Below are 15,053 nucleotides of genomic sequence, written 5' to 3'. Positions count from 1 at the left end.
AAAATATTTCATGATTACAAATAATTGATATATATATTTAATAACGTATATAATTTAAATTATATTTAATAATTTATATTTATCATGCTGGGAGCTTAACCTGCAGATGTAGAATGAGGAGGAAATTTGAGAGAAAGGCAGGTACGAGGGGTTATAGGATGGCGTGTTGCTAGTAGCAACTTTACAGGGGGCTGTAGGGCTGATAAGCCCTTGCTTTGTTCAGTGAAGGATTCCCTACTGATACTGGGTGTGTGCCAAGGAAAAGCTATTTCTTCATTCTATAATTGTAAAACTTAATGGGAACTAAAATGTATTGACAAGTAAACTAAATTGTAATAAGTGTTTTCGTTCCAGAACATAGAAAATGAATAATTTCTTCTTTTTTTTGGTTCTGCTCCAGTGACAGTTTTAATGCCCCTGGTGTTTGTTTGTGTTCCTGTAATTGGTTCCATTCCCTGGCGCCAAGGGTCAAACTGGCATGCAGTTCATGGATATGTTTTTACAGCAATTTTTAAACTCCAGAAAACTAAATGATTTAATATATATTACATTTATAAAGGGAGGGTTTATGGCCCATATTTACAGAGGGCCATCCATGGACATTCAGAGCTAAGTAAGTGTTTTATCCCTGTTCCAAGCACCACACTTACAGGACTAAACTGCAAACCAGCTCCAGCGGAATGACTGATCATTGCTCATGTGTTATCATCTCTACAGCGACTGACTTTGTTAAGCTGAAAGTCCTATGGGCAATTTAAGGAACAATTATGTATCTTATTCTTAAAAGCTAAAATATGTTCTAAGACAAAAGAGTCTGGCAGCCTTTAATGTATTTCAGTCCTCATTTTCTACTCCACAGAATCCACAGAAAATAAAATTAGCTAAAAGTATTTGTGCATTCTGTCATTTTCCTTTTTCTTCCTCTCCTTTATTTCCATTTTCTTATACTTTGATCTAGTGACTTCATTTTACAAAAATAAACTGAAAAACTCCATCCACCGCTGTTTTCCGCTCCCCTCTCTGTTTTTCTCCCTCCATTCTTCCTCCACAATTCTTGGCTAACCAAAACCTGAACTTTCCAGATGAATCCCAGATATGTCTACATTATTCCTCTCTCTAGCCCTCTTATGTCCTGTCTCATTCATTTGATTAATCCCTGCTATGGTGCGGTGCTCTTCCTCTCCCTCTGAAAGAGCACAGACCTGTACCAAGGCATAAATGGGCTTCCTCTCTCACATGCCTTTTCATAGGTCTTAACCGGCGGTATTCTCAACGCAGCTGTCGCCGTGTCTCAGCCAGCTACCCTGCTGCCCCTTGTCCATACCTCTGCTGGATATTTGGCACTCCTTCCTGGACTGATTCCACGTCGAAACCGCAGGTCGCTTTGAGCTGCTGAAGAGGAAACAGTGCCCTCTAGTGTGTGTGGCTGCCTAACAGCTTGGAGACGGCGGTGTTATCGGGTGATCGGAGACATGGCCATCCGCACGTTTGGCTTCAGAGGTGTTTTTGGCGCAGAGTCTGTTCATAAAACGTGTTCTCCCATTCCTCTCTGAGTTTGTGTGTTTGTTTTTGGTCATCCAAGCTTTTTTGTTTGAGTGGATTTTCCTTTGCTCTTGTGTTTGAAAAGTGAACAAGCGCCCAGTCTTTCAAATGAATGGAAGTGAAGTACGGGCACTCTCTGTGCAGAACACAGGGAGCACTTCTTCACACAAAAAGCCCGGGGAACTGGAGCAAACTGGCCAATCATTTCAACCAAGTACTCTCTTAAACGTGATTTAACATAGTTTTAATTTGATTGGATGTTGTAGAGTACTTTCTTTAGTGTTGATGAAGGTTATCAATCCATTTTTTGAGATTTTGTACACTCTAGGCAAGAAGCTTGCACCATTAAATTTGGGTGCACACGAAAGACCTTTTTTTGATCAAACTAATGTAATAAAGGCAGCAATTTAGACTTTACTAGTAGCATAATACAACTGAGATGAAGTCCCTACAAATTAACATGACGTGACGACTGTTGCTATTTTTTTATTCCGAACCATGCTTAATCAGGATTAAATATAGCTACTATAGCTATCTCTTACCATATTTCCTAGTCATTATTAATAAAACAACTGATCGCTAGCATATCTAAGTTGTAAAATAGATTAGACTCAATGTTAAGAGACCAAGGCACTGTGGACCTCAGCGTGTCTGCATAAAACTCTTTTCACAGTTTTCCTGGCTAAACCGCAGTAAAATCTACCAAAGTGTTCATGGGGACCCAAGCTTCCATAAATACCCACACCTCCATTCATGGATACTGATTCAGCCACCTGCACACGGGACTCCTCCTCATGCTTGGCTGGTGATGCCTAACGAGCCTAACGAGCTGGACCAGGCGCGTGGGAATGCGGTGCGCTCCTCGCCGTGGGCCGCGCTCCATTGCCGCCGCTGCCGGCGATCGCCGGGATTGATGAAGATGTCACCCCGGCTGGCCCCACCAAAAACTCCTATCCTGGCACGCTAGGAGACAGTTGCCAAGTATCTGGGTCAAACACAAAGCCCCTGCTCCTCTCCAGGCCCCGGGGGGAGAGAGAGGAGGAGAGAGAACGTGGAGGGCAAACAAACAAAACCTCTTTCGAAAACATGGGCCCTCTCCACGTGAATCAATATTCCAGCCTAGTCCTCGCTATTGAGCAATGAGGCCAACAAAAAGAGGGGGAGAGAGACAGGATGGGACTGGTGGGGGGGGGGGGGGTTATCGTGGGCGAAAATCCCATTGGCGACTGGGGGAGAAGTGAATCCCTATATGTTTTCTTGTGGGTAAGAGCTCTGACATAGTGAAGCAATCTGGTTTGAGGAAAACAACAGGCTCTGGACATCTCTGCTCGTGGTGAGTGAGGAAAAAACAGAACTCAGAGAGATCTCAGGTTGGATTTGCAGCCTGAGAGTAACCTAGGGATATAAAAACCATGTCAATTAGAGAAAATATTTGTGTTTAATAATTTTTAATAATTACCTATTACTAAGTATTTTAATTGTATTTTATAATTAAGAAGAGTGATTAGTTTACCATTTTATCTTTATCTGATATGGGCATAATGCAGTGAAAAGACTGACTTTACACTATCAATATCTGGGCCTAACTAGTGGTAAAATTCCAATGCTTTGTTGAAAAACGAAAGAAAAAAGAAAAAAGGACAGAAATATAAGTAAAATGTCATGCCCTGTTGAAATTTTGGCATTATTCTGTGGCCCAAAGCTCATTTTTGAAGAACACGCTCTGTTTTGCCTGAGCAACGCTGCAGTGTTTGTGAGTGTTAACAGAAGTGTAGTAACCTCAAAGGGAGATGAGCTCAGGACATCTGGCCAGATGCCACGCTGTTTGCATGTTTGCTGGATGGCTTTGATGTAGAGAGAGCACTGTGGTAGCTGGCTTAGTTTCACTGGAGAATGGTAATGTGATACTATTTTACATTGAGACCATGTAAAAACAGAGTGAATAAGAATATTTGAACACTTGGTGCAGGTTTTAATTTACTTATGTCACCTTGTGCCCAGACTCCTGACTCCTGCTCCTGAATCCGCCGGTGTGATTGCTTCGCCAACAGCGAGATGAATCCAACACTGAAGTGGGTGCTGGCGGTCCAGCTCTTGTTGACAGAACATGCTGTCTCCTGTGCACAGACCTGGCCTGCTCCAGAGGGTGGGCAGTATCACAACGCGGCCACCGACATGGAAGGCCAAAAACAAGAGGGGCAGCCCCTTGTTCCCTGGTTACCCCTGGAGCCCGGCCACCCATCCGGGGCAGACGAGGGTGTTCTGGGGCTCAGCGGGGACTCCCACGAGGTGGAGGACAGGGCTCAGTCTGCCCGGGACATGGTGACGGCCATCGCGGGCGTGCTTGGGAGGGTGCAACCCACCCCCCTACGGGTCAACGCCAGCTGCAAGGAGCTGCTCGCCGCCACCTCTCTGGAGGACCCCTCCTCCGCTCTCTTCCCCCGCGAGCTGCTGGGGCTGTCCCTGGTGCCAGTGCTAGCAGCCTCCGGCTGCCCCGAGGAGGCCCAGGCGGTGGTGCTGCGGCTGTTTGAGCTGCTGGGCGTGGCCGACACCACCGAGCTGCTCCTGGACTTAGAGGACCTGATCGAGAGGAGCAGCCGCCCCCGGGCCACCCCGGCTCCGCCACCCGGAAGGTGGGACCAGGCTGAGCGGCACCTGCAGGCCATCATGTTCAACATCCAGCAGCTGGCTGGGTCAGCGGAGGCCCCAGGACAGGATGCCACAGAGGCAGAGGAAGAGGCACGGGGCAGGTGCCAGGGCTGGATCCGAGTCAACGGGACCTCCCTGCTGGGGGGCACGGCAGGGGATGAGGTGGGGCTGCGGGAGGCGGTGCAGGCCTGTGAGAGCCTGGGCCCCAGGTGCGCCGGGGTGTCCAGCGGCGAGCGTCCCGGGCGGTACAGGGCAGTGCTGAGGAGGGGCAGCCGTGTGCTGCCCTCCGGCCACTGCGAGTGCTGGATCCGCGAGTGCAGGGGATCGGAGGGGCAGCCCGACCCCCGACGTGTCCGCCGCAGCCCTGAGAAGAGCTGCGTCAACAAGAAGGAGGAGCGGGTGTACAACGTGGTGGAGTGGATCCCCGGCGTCAGCACGCTCTACAACCTCGGCACGGCGGTCTACTACGCCTCGGTCAACTGCTCCGAGACGGCCAAGGAGAGAGCCATCCTCAGCGCTGTGGACCTGGGCACCGACGCCCTGATGGCCGTCACAGGGGGCACGGTGGGCGTGGCAGGCTACGCGCTGGGGGCGGGCGTGAAGACGGGCGTGAAGGCCGGAATCAAGTACCTCCTGAACACCATGAAGCACGAGGACGACCTCCTTGTGAACCAGAACAGCTGGACTACATCCATCACCATTCAGTAGTGTGGTGTCTTCGGGCATGTCCACTCAGCCCCCCTGAAAACAGAACTGAACTTCAACGCTTAGTCCGTGGACTCTATCACTGGACATGGGCCTTCACCGGACCTGGAAGAGGCCCGTTCAAGTCAGGTTTTTTTAAAACACTCATCTAATGAGATCTGTTCAGCCACTACTTCACTTCAAGCGACTGCCGAGGGGAATCATTCCCTGACTCAACAAAGCGCATTACAGTTTGACAGAGACTGCAAGCGGCTTGTCTCATGTTTCTGTAGATTTCCTCTGCGACCAAATCCTTTGCTTTACAGGCTGGCCAGTGAACCAGAAAACAAGACTGGTGACATTGAGGTCAATGAGCATCTACTGGTCATTGTCAATGGACATACAGTAATTTCTCTGTAGTTTTTTCTGAACTGGGAGAAAAATGCACAATCCATGTGCATAGCACACAATATTTCAATGAGCCTCTCAATTATCATAGAGTTAAAAGCTCTCTTTTTATTCTTGTTAACACAGCAATATTTTGCTATGTGTTTTTTTTTTTTTGACCAAACACCATACGTGTTTTTGGTCAAAATGTACTTATTGTAGTAAATAAATACATTAGTCATTTTTCCCATCATAACATGCAGTTGAATTAATCACAATTACTTAGATTACCACATTTTTGAACATTTCTCATAATGTCTTGTACTTGTACTGTATATTATCAGGGTCTACAAAAAGCCATGTGCATCACTTAATAGTTCTGAAACACAATCAATAAATGGGACAGAAAACTGTAAAAGTGAGGGACTATATGCCTAATAGAAACAGGTGCTGTATTATAATCATGGAAAAAATAAATTGTCAATAAAACTTTTTTGATTTGACATATTCACCCCATTGTCTTAAAATCTCTGACTGTGGTTAATTATGAAATGTAATTACATGAATAACAATGGCTGCACTTGAAACATTTTGAATGTGTGGCACTGAAGAAGACCCAAGACCAGGACCCAACTTTTTGTTTTCCTATGAGTATTTTAATCTATAAAATTTTGCAGCTGAATCACTGGGTGCCCCCATGTGCTTAATCACACAGGTCGTAAACTCCACCTTTACCTTGGGTGCAATAACCCCCATCACATTTACCATTGTGGTAACAGAACTGACATTACATGCCGTCATTGTCATTTACCAGAAGATCTTATCCAGAGTGACTCACATAGGTTACAATTTTTAACAATGTTATCCATTTATATAGCTGGATATTTACTGAGGCAATTCTGGGTTAAATCTTGCTCAAGGGTACAGCAGCAGTGTCCTGGCAGGGAATAGAACCAGCAACCTTACGTTTTTGTGAGCCCAGCTCTTTACCACTATGCTACACTAATGACACTGGAAGGAATCAAATTTACATGTTAGTTGATCATATTTCCTTTTAGGAAAAGGCATGCACGCTACAAAAGGCATGTATGCTACTTCACTGCTTAACTGCAAATGCGAAATTTCAATACCTGTGGATCTTTACCAGTTCAAGAGGAAAACACACACCTATCGTATATAGAGAAACTGAATACTTCCTCAAGGCCGTTATTGCATCACAGTCATGACAGGTGGTTAGTTGACTGCATAATGAAACCTGTGACCAATGACCATGGAGCCATGACCTGTGCCACAATATACTCTTTCATCTGACAAATGCAGTGTTTCAAATGGTATCAACTTTGCAGGCATTAAATATAAAAGAAACACCCTTCATAACTCCAAGTAGGAAAAAACACTGCATGTAAATGGGGGGAAGGAAAGGAGGAAGGGAAACATGGAATGATTTATTTCTCATCATCATGTGTATTCTCTTAATGAACAGAAACACAATGATAGAAAGCTCATTTTCTGCAGTCTCGTGTTGTGAGAATTGGTGGTGAGGAAAAACCTTTTGCACCCATGGAAATATTTTTGGATTGAAAATCTCAGTTACTGTCAAAGTGTGTCACCAAGAAGTTCAAATATGTGAATATGACAAGAAACCATTTCATTGCTCAACTTTCAGCATAGCTGTAGATACTCTACATTTACTTTACGGAAAGCTTCAACAAGGAAGTGGTTAAAAATTCTTAGGGCCGCATCTGATACCTTAAAAATATTAGGTGATATTTAAAGAAGGGTTAGGAAGCATTGTTGAGGAAGAAACTAAACTCAAAGATGAGTAGGTCAGCAGGCCATAACAATGTATACATGAGAGAACAAGGGGAAGTAGGGGGAGATTTACAAATGAGAAATTATAAACCATAAATTCTGGATTATTTGAAAGAAGGCAGTGTTTTGCCAATATGTAAGTTGTATTAAAGTACATTCACAATTTGCTTCAATGTAGAATTGCAGGTATAGGGGATTACATAAATTCAATAAATCACCATCAGATCATTTGGAACTGAAGTCGGTGAGTTTGCACCGTTTGAAAGCTACTGCATTCAGTTGGAAATGAACTTGATAAAATGGGCACCAAACTGTGGTCTCATGAAGTGATTCATTTTAATGACTACTTTCACTGGAAAATGTCCCTCGATATAGATGGCTGCCTAACCTTTTTACCAGCATAAACAAACAAAGCCAAATCATCATTCCAAAGTCGAAGTCGAAAGTTCAGGCACAGATCAGGTGCAATTTTTGTTGCAGCACAATCACAAGGCATTTCACCACAACATCACAAAGTTACCAGTAGACCAAGAGACATACTCACACATACCATACAACATCACTGTAGCGGCTCAGGCAGGGACTCAGGCGCGGACCACCGGAGCGTCGGGTTCCGTGCGTCTTTAATGGAATCGTCAGGCAAATCGCTAATCCGAAAACAAGCAGGGTCGAAAACCGGGAGACAGTCCGTGGACAAAGCGAGGATCGGGAAATCGGAGCAGGCAAGGTCGGGGAACCGGACAGGCAGGCAATCAAGCGAACGAGGCAAGGAGGCAGGCAAAAACGAGGTCAGGGTACAAGCAGGGTCGAAAAACGGAAAACAGGCAGACAGAAGCATAAAGCAAACGCGGGGACGAAACAGGCGAAAAACACTGTGACGAACTAGCAACAGGACAGGGAAAAGCAGGGAACATATAGGGCAGGGCAGACGAGGGGATGGAAAGCAGGTGTGCAGGCAATCAGGCGGGCGGAGACCGGGCGGGGAGCGGGGCAGGAAAAACACAAGGAAAACAAAAGCACGACAGCTAAGGAGGCGGAGCACTGACAGTACCCCCCCCTCTACGGACGCCCCCAGGCGTCCTAGCGGGTGCGCCAGGATGCCGGCGGTGGAAGTCCCTGATGAGGGCAGGATCCAGGATGTCCCTGGCAGGGACCCAACACCTCTCCTCGGGGCCGTAGCCCTCCCAGTCAACCAGGTATTGGAGTCCGCGCCCCCGTCGCCTAACCTTAAGCAGGCGGCGCACAGTGTATGCCCTTGTCCCGTCGATCAGGCGAGGAGGTGGAGGAGCCCGCGGAGCCGGGCAGAGGGGGCTACGGATGACGGGCTTGATCCTGGAGACATGGAAGGTGGGATGTATGCGGCGGAGAGAGAGCGGTAGCTTAAGGCGGACCGCCGCGGGACCGATCACCTTGGCGATAGGGAACGGCCCGATGAAGCGAGGAGTGAGCTTGCGGGAGTCTGTCCTGAGGGGAAGATCCCTAGTGGAGAGCCACACCCACTGACCCAGGCGATAGCGGGGGGCTTTGGAGCGGTGGCGGTCGGCGAAGCGCTTAGTCTGGGCTGAGGCTCGCAGCAGGGCGAGCCGCGCACGCCTCCAGGTGCGGTGACATCGCCGGATGAACGCAGCCGCTGAGGGGACGCCGACCTCCTCCTCCTGGGCTGGGAACAGGGGGGGCTGGTAACCTAGACAGCACTGAAAGGGAGACAGTCCCGACGACGACGAGGGCAGGGAGTTGATGGCGTACTCCACCCATGGCAGTTGCTGGCTCCATGCTGACGGCTCTTGGGAGGTGAGACACTGCAGCACAGTCTCCAGTTGCTGGTTCGCCCGCTCGGCTTGGCCGTTGGACTGGGGGTGGAACCCGGACGACAAACTGACCGTGGCGCCCAGCAGCCTGCAAAAAGCCCTCCAGAAGTGAGAGGTGAACTGGGGACCCCGATCAGACACCACATCAGTGGGCAGCCCGTGCAGCCTGAACACGTGGTGTACAAGCAGTTGAGCGGTTTCTCTGGCAGAAGGGAGTTTGGGGAGTGGAACGAAGTGGACGGACTTGGAAAACTGATCAACGACGGTGAGGATGGTGGTGTTACCATCAGATGGGGGCTGACCGGTGACGTAATCCAGCGCAATGTGGGACCAGGGTCGTCGGGGAACCGGCAGGGGTTGCAGCAGACCAGCAGGCGGCTGGTTAGGCGTCTTGTTCCGGGCGCAGACCGAGCAGGCAGAAACAAAGCTGCGGACGTCCTCTTTAATGGTGGGCCACCAGAACCGCCGACTGATGAACACCGCTGTACGTCGGGCGCCGGGATGGCAGGCGAGTCTGGACGAGTGTCCCCATTGCAGGACCTGGGATCGGACTGAACGAGGAACGAAGAGGCGATTAGGGGGACAGGAGCTGGGACCCGGTTCGGTCCGGAGAGCGGCGTGGACGATGGTATCGATGTCCCATTGCGCCGCTGCGACCACGCATCGGGCAGGCAAAATGGTGCTGGGTTCCTGGATCTCGTCTGCTGGCGCGAACAGGCGAGACAGAGCATCGGGTTTCCCATTCTTGGTTCCCGGTCGGTAGGACAGAGTGAAGTCGAACCGGGAAAACAGCAGGGACCAGCGGGCCTGTCGGGGGTTCAGACGCTTAGCCGACCTGATGTATTCCAGGTTCTTATGATCGGTCCACACCAGGAACGGCGTCTTCGCCCCCTCCAGCCAATGCCTCCACTCCTCCAGCGCCAGTTTCACAGCGAGTAGCTCCCGGTCACCGATGTCGTAATTACGCTCAGAGGGTGAAAGACGGTGGGAGTAGTAAGCACATGGGCGGAGCTTGTTGTCGGAAGCGGAGCGTTGTGAAAGGACGGCCCCCACTCCCACGTCCGAGGCGTCCACCTCCACGACGAACTGTCGGGCAGGATCGGGCTGGGTTAGAATGGGCGCCGAGGTGAAGCGGCCCTTCAGGTTGCGGAATGCCTCCTCGGCTCCCGGGGACCAGGTAAAAGCCCTATTGACAGACGTCAAAGCAGTGAGGGGAGCCGCTACCGTGCTGTAATTCTGAACGAAGCGGCGGTAAAAATTTGCAAAGCCGAGGAAGCGCTGCAGCTCTCGAAGGGAAGTAGGGCGAGGCCACTCCTCTACTGCTCGCACTTTCTGCCGGTCCATTTGGATCTCTCCCGCTGTGATCACGAAACCCAGGAAGGAGACGGTCTTCCGATGGAATTCGCATTTCTCCGCTTTGACATACAGGTGATTCTCCAGCAGGCGCTGGAGAACCCGACGGACATGCTGAACGTGTTCGGACAGGGAGCGGGAGAAGATGAGTATGTCGTCCAGGTAAACGAAGACAAACCGGTTCAGCATGTCCCGGAGCACATCGTTTACCAGAGACTGAAACACAGCGGGGGAATTCATTAACCCGAACGGCATGACCAAATATTCATAGTGCCCGGATGGAGTGTTGAAGGCAGTCTTCCACTCGTCTCCCTCACGGATACGGACCAGGTGGTAAGCGTTGCGGAGGTCGAGTTTGGTGAAGACGGTGGCCCCTTGCAACGACTCAAAAGCAGCGGACAGGAGCGGTAGGGGGTAGCGATTCTTAACGGTAATGGCATTGAGACCCCGGTAATCAATGCAGGGACGGAGAGAGCCGTCCTTCTTACCGACGAAGAAAAACCCCGCCCCGGCAGGCGAGGAGGATGGGCGGATGATCCCGGCGGCTAGGGACTCCCGGATGTAGCGATCCATGGCCTTCCTCTCCGGCGGAGACAGGGAGTACAGGCGCCCCCTCGGGGGTGAGGAGCTGGGCAGGAGATCAATCGCACAGTCGTAGGGGCGATGCGGAGGAAGCGAGGTGGCGCGGGACTTACTGAAGACTGGCTTCAAGTCCAGGTACTCCAGCGGCACTGCTGACAGGTCCGGGAATTCCTCGGGTGCGGCGGCGTCAGGTGACATCGGAGTCAGAGCATCGCGAAGACAGTGAGAATGGCAGAACGGGCTCCAACCCAGAATCTTGTTGCCCTGCCAGTCAACGTGGGGGTTGTGCTGAGCTAGCCAGGGATGGCCCAGGTCAATCACAAACATACAGACCAGCAGACGTACTTATACACATGCCTCGCACCTTGCAACAGATTAGGATAGCCAGACCAGCTGGTTAAAGAGCCTGCACCTGCTCCTGGAGCCAGCAGTTCTCCAAGCACTGCACATGTATTTGGATCATCAACTCTATCAAATGAAATTTTGAGTAAAAAATATTCTATGTGACACCACTAGCATTAGTAAAATGGAGAAAAAAGGAAAGGAAATCATGGTTGAGTGGACTGTAGCCAACGATGGTCAATTCAGGGAAGGTTCAGTCAAATGATTATCATTGTCAAAGTAAATCATCAAAGTAAATGTCACAGACAAAATTACCTGTCACAGAGAAAGAAGAAGAAAGAAGAAAAATGACACAGGACCAAAATGGTAGACTTTCAGCCATTCTGTTTAGAACGTCTAAAAATAATGTGATGAACTGGGAAAGAACAATAAATGTTTTCTTTTATCATAGTATTAATTAACAGTTGCTTTTCAGGAACATTTCCTAGCTGTATTTGAACCAGTTGTTGGATTATGTCATTGCTTTCATGGATACAAGGACAACCATGTGGCACTCCCAAAGCCCAAACCTAGCAAGCAAACAATGGATTATCTATTCACAGACTGGGTATTAACCAAGAAAGAGACTGAAAACAAAGGGTTAAGGAGCAAAAGCAAAATGAAAAGCAAAGGCAAAGTCAGACACGATGTTAAATGAAGGTAAAAGTGAATACAGGAAAAAAGTAGCCACGTTTTGTGTTGAGTGTGAAGTAGTACTATATTGGGCTACAAATAGAAAAGTTCATGCTAGATACTAGAAAAATATTTTAAAAAGAAAAACTTCCACAAGTAACAGGATCCTTTCACACTCTGACAAGGTTACGCCAAACTATGAGGCTCTTGCTTGTGGTCTCACTCTCACCTATGGTTTCAGACCCACACGTATAGCCATGCAACATTGCACATGGTTCAGATTTTGTTTCTTTGTGTGTATGTGTGTGTGTGTGTGTGTGTGTGTGTGTGTGTGTGAGAGAGAGAGAGAGTGAGAGAGAGGTACAGTGAGATTCTCTGCTAATTCTGGCCCTTTGTGCAGATCTAATGACATTACCATGCCTGGATGGCTGTATAATGGACACAAATGATCACATAATATTAGATTAGTGGATATGCCCTTGCAGAAGCTTGAGAAATGAGAAGCCAGGGGACCAAGTTACTGGAATGAACTGAAGAAATACTGTGTAGTATTTGTTTGGAAAATTACCCCCTTTATTCTGTGTGAGGTAGTGTGCTTAAATTGTTATTGGGAGCTGACATCATACAGACACCAATAATTTGACCTTGGATTGCAGAAGTATTTGTGCAGTTTTGTAGTAATTCATGTAAGATTTGTGATGTAAGAGCAAACACATAACCTGTTCAATTATTCTTTGATTGAATGAAAAAAGTATTAATTTTGGTCATTTTTGTCAGGAAAAACCCCCATATCTCATTCCCTTTCCCCCTCCCTGTAAACAGTTTAAAAGACTGTTCCTTCCTTCTCCACAATGCAGGCGCTAACAAATGAAACAAAGTGTTTCTACTTAATCAGCATTTATTATTATAATTATTTTTATACTGGAAGGAGTTCCCCTTCCAGCTAAACTAACTGGCAGAAGTCGTTGAAAAGCATTTAAAAGTCATGGGGTTTCCTGTTCTCTCCCTCATGCACATTTGGGATCACTCCCATCACCTTTGGAATCTGCACATCAGGGACATGCCCACACCCTCACATGCGATAAGCTGCAAACTTAACCGAAATGGAAACTGTAGGAAAGATAACTGTACATTCTAACGAGTGGTTATTCATCTAACATAGATGGTGAGATCAGCACCGTAACTCAAACACGTGAGGCCCCCCGCAGCTAACCCTGAGTGGCCCCCTTTCCTGCAGCAGACAGATGAACTGATAACGAGAGACACACATGAATGACAGGCAGAAAGTGCATGAGACGGGATGATAACGTGATCGACTTGCATAGTGGAATCGTAGTTCCCGTTCCCCCTCCTATGACCGGTCAGTGAGTGTAATCCGCTGTTCCAAGTCCAGTCGGGCACACGCCGGCCATTAAAAACATTCGAAGAAGACTGCGACCGGCGCAGTACAGCGCAAAAAATATCACAGCAAGAACGCATTACACAAACGGGTTTTCCTGTAAAAGCGAAAACAGGGACACTGTGCGACCGGTCGGGGGTCGCCTATTTTTCTCTGTCTGTATATTTTAACTAGCCCATTTTGTACCATATTACAAAGGTTCCCTATAGGTATATGAAAATCTGATAAAGTAAAAAATATTTATTGTTCTGATTCAGCATATACAGGCTAACTAACTTCATATGGCTAACATATAAAATGGTATATTGGAAAAATAACTTAAACACAATTAGGCTGTTCATCTTGCCAACACTGTCGGTAACTGTTTATAGCAACCATCTAGCCTACCTGTTAACTCTGACAGACTGCATCCTTCACGACTGACAGGATTTACCGTTCCAAATATAGATGTTATTTTCGGAAGTTTGACGGTAAATCCAGAAGTTTTTTGTTTATTGTGCCATTTTTGGGCAACGCGTTGGTATTTTCGTTTCATTTTCAAAGTGGCTCTGTTTTCAGACTGTGATGATGTCATTGAGTTGTACTGATTCGAATTTGCCGTAATGTATCAATTGGACCAAAAGTCTCTGACGTATGTAACATAGAACACTATGGACCAGCAAAGATTTTTAAAAAATATTTGTTTTATTTCTACGCAAATATTTGCTCTGAAAATGAAGACAATATCATGATGTGCACCCAATGTAATAGTAATTTAAATATATATTTAAATAATTTTAATAATATATTTAATAATATATATTTAAATATATATTTTTTTTCATTCTTATTATAGTAGTTGACAGGCGGGAGCGGGGCCTGTTTGGACTGCGGGGCACCACCCGCCTCCCGCCGGGGGTTGTGGAGGTATACTTTACGGCTCAGGGTGAGATATTTCTTATACTGAAAAGTTACTGAATAAGTTATAAGTTATTGAATAAGTTATACTGAAAAAGCAATGTTACTTTACAACAGATTAAATCACATTCATTCAGCAGATGCTCTTATTCAGAGTGACTTCCAGCACAAGAACAGAAGTGTATCCATTTAGGTTAAATGAGCAACAGTGTCAGACCGGGCTAAATATTCTCCCAGATTAGTGAGTGTGAGCATAACAATATTTAAGCCCTTCCACACGTTAACTTGTGCTGACCTGAAACTACACAGCCTAGAAACTAAGGAAAGCCAAGTACACACACTTACAATACAACACACAGTCACTAGATCACAGTATCCATAACACGTGATGATACTACATGTAAAATAAACAGCAAGTAATACAAGCAGCAGGTGTTAGGGGGTGGAGATTGAGATGGAACCAAGATGCAGTCTGAAGAGGTGGGTTTTCAGTCTGCAATCTGAAGATGGCAGATGGCAGGATCTGCTGTCCTGACCTCTGTGGAAAGTCCATTCCACCACTGGGGAACCAGTACAGACAGGTATTGTGGCTGAGAGGAGCAATCCTGTTTGGAAGGGACAGTCAGTTGCCCCAAGGTTGCAGAGCATAGTGATCTGGCTGGTACGTATAATTTGAAGACAATGTTAATGTGACTATTGTTCTTTTACAGCTATTTTAAAAAAGTTAAATAATGAATGAGTCAACATATGCAGAATCGTCATTAACAGTTATTATTTTTCATACAGATATAATACATCAATATTATACATCAGTCATTCAAATATATTTGTATAGTACATTTTTATAATGGAATTTGTCACAATGAATATAATGCATTTTCCAGAGGGAGTTGAAAAACCAAAAAATCCAGGGCCAGTTAGGAAAA

General features: G+C 47.0%; 1 protein-coding gene across 1 annotated transcript; it reads left to right on the top strand.

Moving 5' to 3' along the window:
* Positions 1 to 2,785: 2,785 nt before the first annotated feature.
* On the top strand, positions 2,786 to 5,764 carry apof (apolipoprotein F). The gene is made up of 2 exons (XM_036531738.1): positions 2,786 to 2,875; positions 3,544 to 5,764. Exon 2 carries the CDS (start codon positions 3,598 to 3,600, stop codon positions 4,897 to 4,899), a length of 1,302 nt encoding a protein of 433 aa, XP_036387631.1. The 5' UTR covers positions 2,786 to 2,875; positions 3,544 to 3,597; the 3' UTR covers positions 4,900 to 5,764.
* Positions 5,765 to 15,053: the final 9,289 nt, after the last annotated feature.

This window comes from Megalops cyprinoides, chromosome 6 (assembly GCF_013368585.1).
Source record: "Megalops cyprinoides isolate fMegCyp1 chromosome 6, fMegCyp1.pri, whole genome shotgun sequence".
NCBI classification, from domain to species: domain Eukaryota; kingdom Metazoa; phylum Chordata; class Actinopteri; order Elopiformes; family Megalopidae; genus Megalops; species Megalops cyprinoides.
This window is presented reverse-complemented; position numbering and strand designations above follow the sequence as displayed.

Coding starts and splice junctions, on each gene's coding strand:
- apof (XM_036531738.1), top strand. CDS start 3,598: ATGAATCCAACACTGAAGTGGGTGCTGGCGGTCCAGCTCTTGTTGACA.